At 49.2% G+C, this 3,564-nt stretch overlaps 1 protein-coding gene across 1 annotated transcript; it reads right to left on the bottom strand.

Moving 5' to 3' along the window:
• Positions 1-2,044: 2,044 nt before the first annotated feature.
• On the bottom strand, positions 2,045-3,052 carry LOC308336940 (melanoma-associated antigen B18-like; the record flags this gene model as incomplete). Its single annotated transcript, XM_080794871.1, has 1 exon — positions 2,045-3,052. The coding sequence occupies one exon, from the start codon at positions 3,050-3,052 to the stop codon at positions 2,045-2,047; it is 1,008 nt and encodes a 335-aa protein (XP_080650997.1).
• Positions 3,053-3,564: the final 512 nt, after the last annotated feature.

The raw sequence follows: 3,564 nt of genomic DNA, 5'->3' as shown, positions 1-3,564 counted from the left end.
ACCCAAAATCTAATCCTCCCTTAGAATCTGCAAAATTACACTCATGATAATCTACTTAAAATGCCCTTTTTAAAAAAATAATTTTATTTTTTCAGTGTTCCAAGATTCATTGTTTACATACCACACCCAGTGCTCCTTGCAATACGTGCCCTCCTTAATACCCACCACCAGGCTTTCAATGCACTGGGACCTGGTTCCTCACCCACTTCGGATCGGAGAGCCAACACAGTATCTTCGCAGCGTCCCACCTTCAAGGAGTAGCACCCTTATTAGATACTCCCCGATGATGCTGTGCCTACAATGAGATTGCGCTCTTTGGCCAACTGCCGTGAACAAGAACATAGGATGCCTTCCATTTCTGCCTGTGGAGGTTTTCCTCTGGTTTACTGATGGTACCAAAGTAATGCTAAAGAGCAGGTTTGCATTTCATGTCCTTCAACACCAGGAAACCATCTGTCTGGCCTCTGCTCACCAGTCCCATAGTCCCGTGTGGTCCACCACGTAGCTTCAATTAACAGTCTATCCCACCCAGGGGGTCACAGTTTCCTAAGAACCCCAAACTGCCTTTCTTTTGGGAATCTGTACCTTATTACTCAGCCAGACACCCTCCCTGTCCCACTTCTTCCAACCCTCTCCCTGCCTCCTTACCTCTTTACTCCTTCTTATTGGTCCTTTGGGTCTAAGAGGGTCCTTCCCCATCTTCATATGATTACTGTTCCTGAAATGCACAATCTAAGGCCAGGAGTGTTTTATATCCTGGCTTCCCCATTTCTTTTCTTTTTTTTTTTTTTTTAGATTATTTATTCATTTATCTGACAGACAGAGATTACAAGTAGGCAGAGAGGCAGGCAGAGAGAGAGGAGGAAGCAGGGGCTCGATCCCAGGACCCTGGGATCATGACCCGAGCCGAAGGCAGAGGCTTTAACCCACTGAGCCACCCAGGTGCCCCTACCTAGAATATTCTTTTTTTTTAATTTTTTATTTTTTTAAAGATTTTATTTATTTATTTGACAGACAGAGATCACAAGTAGGCAGAGAGGCAGGCAGAGAGAGAGGAGGAAGCAGGCTCCCCGCTAAGCAGAGAGCCCAATGCGGGGCTCGATCCCAGGACCCTGGGATCATGACCTGAGCCGAAGGCAGAGGCTTTAACCCACTGAGCCACCCAGGTGCCCCCTGGCTTCCCCATTTCTAACACTGACTTTTACAGAGCAGACACTCAGTTAGTATCTGGAAAATAAACGAGCCAACAAGCATGAATTCTACTGTTTAAACATTTTATTTCTCCTCCATTCTTTAATAAGCCAAACAAATCCACGTATGTATCTTCTATCCTTACAGAGCAACAAACTAAAACGTATAGGGGAAACCGAGAATGGAACCTCTTTTGCTTCTTCCGCCTCCATTTTCTGATCCTGGTCATTTTACCGCTCAATTTTTTTTCGCATTTCCAAGGGAAAGCCTGTTACAATGCCATGTCTTATTGTTCTGTTTTGGTAAATAGGAAAGGTTTCCCAGTTTGGTCTACTAACTAACAAAACTCCTAATCCTAAAGCTATTAAAGAGAAATAACCAACCAAAATTATGACTAAACTTAAATGTGAAAATTATGTAAACTTTCTGTTAAAGAAACAACATTTGAAATATAACAAAAAGAGAAAGAAAGCAAAAGAAAAGGAGAAAGAAAAAAGGAGAAAGAAAAGGAGAAAGAAAAAAGAGAACGAAAAAAGAAAAGAGAAGAAAACAACTCTAAGTTTATGAGATATAACAGGAACACAAATACAATATTCACTGTGTTTCTTCTAGATCCACCCTCGCCGTCGGTTACTTAAAACGTAGACTGCTTTTTCGTTCCACAGAGAAAAGAATCTGCTTCAAACTTCAACATTGGATATAAAACCTAAAAGAAAAGAAAAGAAAAGAAAAGGGGCGAAATTCCACATTACCGATATACAAGAGGAGCCCAAAGATGACACCCGCTTCTCCAGCCCCGCCCTGACCGTCCGCCACTCGAATGCTGACGCACCTGGGCAACCGGCCGCAGACATCACTTAGGGTGGGAGAAGCTGCTGGCCAAGGCCCTGGCACGTGCGCTGGCCATGGCAGCGGTGCGAGCCCTGGCGGCGGCTCGGGCCCGGGCTCGCTCTTCCTCATCTCTCAAAGCCTCTTCATACCACGACGGGAAGGCGCTGGGGACGGTATCATGGATCTTGGCCAGAAACTCCAGGACTCTCATCTTGCTGGTCTCGGCGTGGGCTCTCGGGCCCCACAGGAACTCGAAGCGTGGAGGATCACTGCCGGCCACCTGGCGGTACTGCAGGTACTGCAGCTGCACCAAATCTTGGGTGAGGACCTTCCTGGGCTCCCCGTAGATGAAGTGCCTCCTTTCAGCGTAGACGCCCATCATATTCAGGACTTCCCAGACCTCCTCCTCGGGGGCGCAGTTGTCTTTCATGAAGATCACGCCCAGCACGACCATCAGGAGGCCGGTCTTGGGCATGTTCTCGTCCTCGTGCATCCCGCCATCGGTGAGGTCTAGCTTGTTGACCAGGGTGTAGCAGTGGCGGATGGGATCCACTTCCTTCAGATCCAGCCCGAAGGCCAGCTCCATGTGCTCGGAGGCTCTCTTGAGGATCTCGTTGAACTGATGCCTGTCCTTTTTGATGACTAACTTCAGCATGTCTGCCTTCGTAACTGGCTCTCTCTTTTGATACTTCTGCAGCAGGAACTGCACCAGCAAAACTACCTTCTTGTTTAGTGGGTCTCTGTGGGAGACCTCTCCGCCCTTAGATGATCTGGGGCTCCCCTCATCTTGGCTTCTGGCACCTTCATCTGAATCGGCGCCTGAAAGAGCCGCGTTGGCTCCAGTGGAAGATGCGGCTCCCTGAGGATGCCTAGGAGTCGCAGCAGCAGGTCCACCCCCAGAGGGAGCACAGGCAGAGGGGGACTCTCCCGCTGCTGCGGTAGCCTGAGCTTCCTTCAGAGCCTGGGTCTCCGAACGGGCCTGGCGGCGTTTCTCGCGGGCACGGAGCTTACTCTTCTGACCTCTAGGCATGGTGACACTGGTCAGAGACGGCAGGCGGGAGTCAGGTGCAAGCAGTTGGGTTGATGAAGATGTCACCCTAGAATATGGAAGAAGAGATGGTGGGTCTAGCCTTGATAAGGATATTCTACCTGGGCTCCAGGAAAAGCTGCCTCTGCTTATTCCCTTAACGGTACTGTTTTTAGGAACCCACAAAACGGGTGAGCGGGACTCCGTGCACCTGCTCTCTTCCATGGCAGCCTGGGAACTCAGTTCAAACTCAGAGTACTAAACTTGACTCCTGATCCGTCTTCTGAAACCACCCTCTGCTGACTTGAGGCTGCCCCTTCAGCCAAAGACCTCCCAAACCACAAATGCGCAAGGCAGAAGTGAGGGCCCTCAGGCCTAACAGTCATGCTTCGGCCACAAGATCGGGACACTGGGGGTGGGGTGTGCCAGAATAGGACCGGGCTCTTTGGGGCACCTCAGTTCTGAAAGGAGTGTATCCCTCCGGGTCTAGCAAGTTACTCACCTTGACAACTGTC

Source organism: Martes martes (genome assembly GCF_963455335.1).
Source record: "Martes martes genome assembly, chromosome: X".
Classification (NCBI taxonomy): domain Eukaryota; kingdom Metazoa; phylum Chordata; class Mammalia; order Carnivora; family Mustelidae; genus Martes; species Martes martes.
This window is presented reverse-complemented; position numbering and strand designations above follow the sequence as displayed.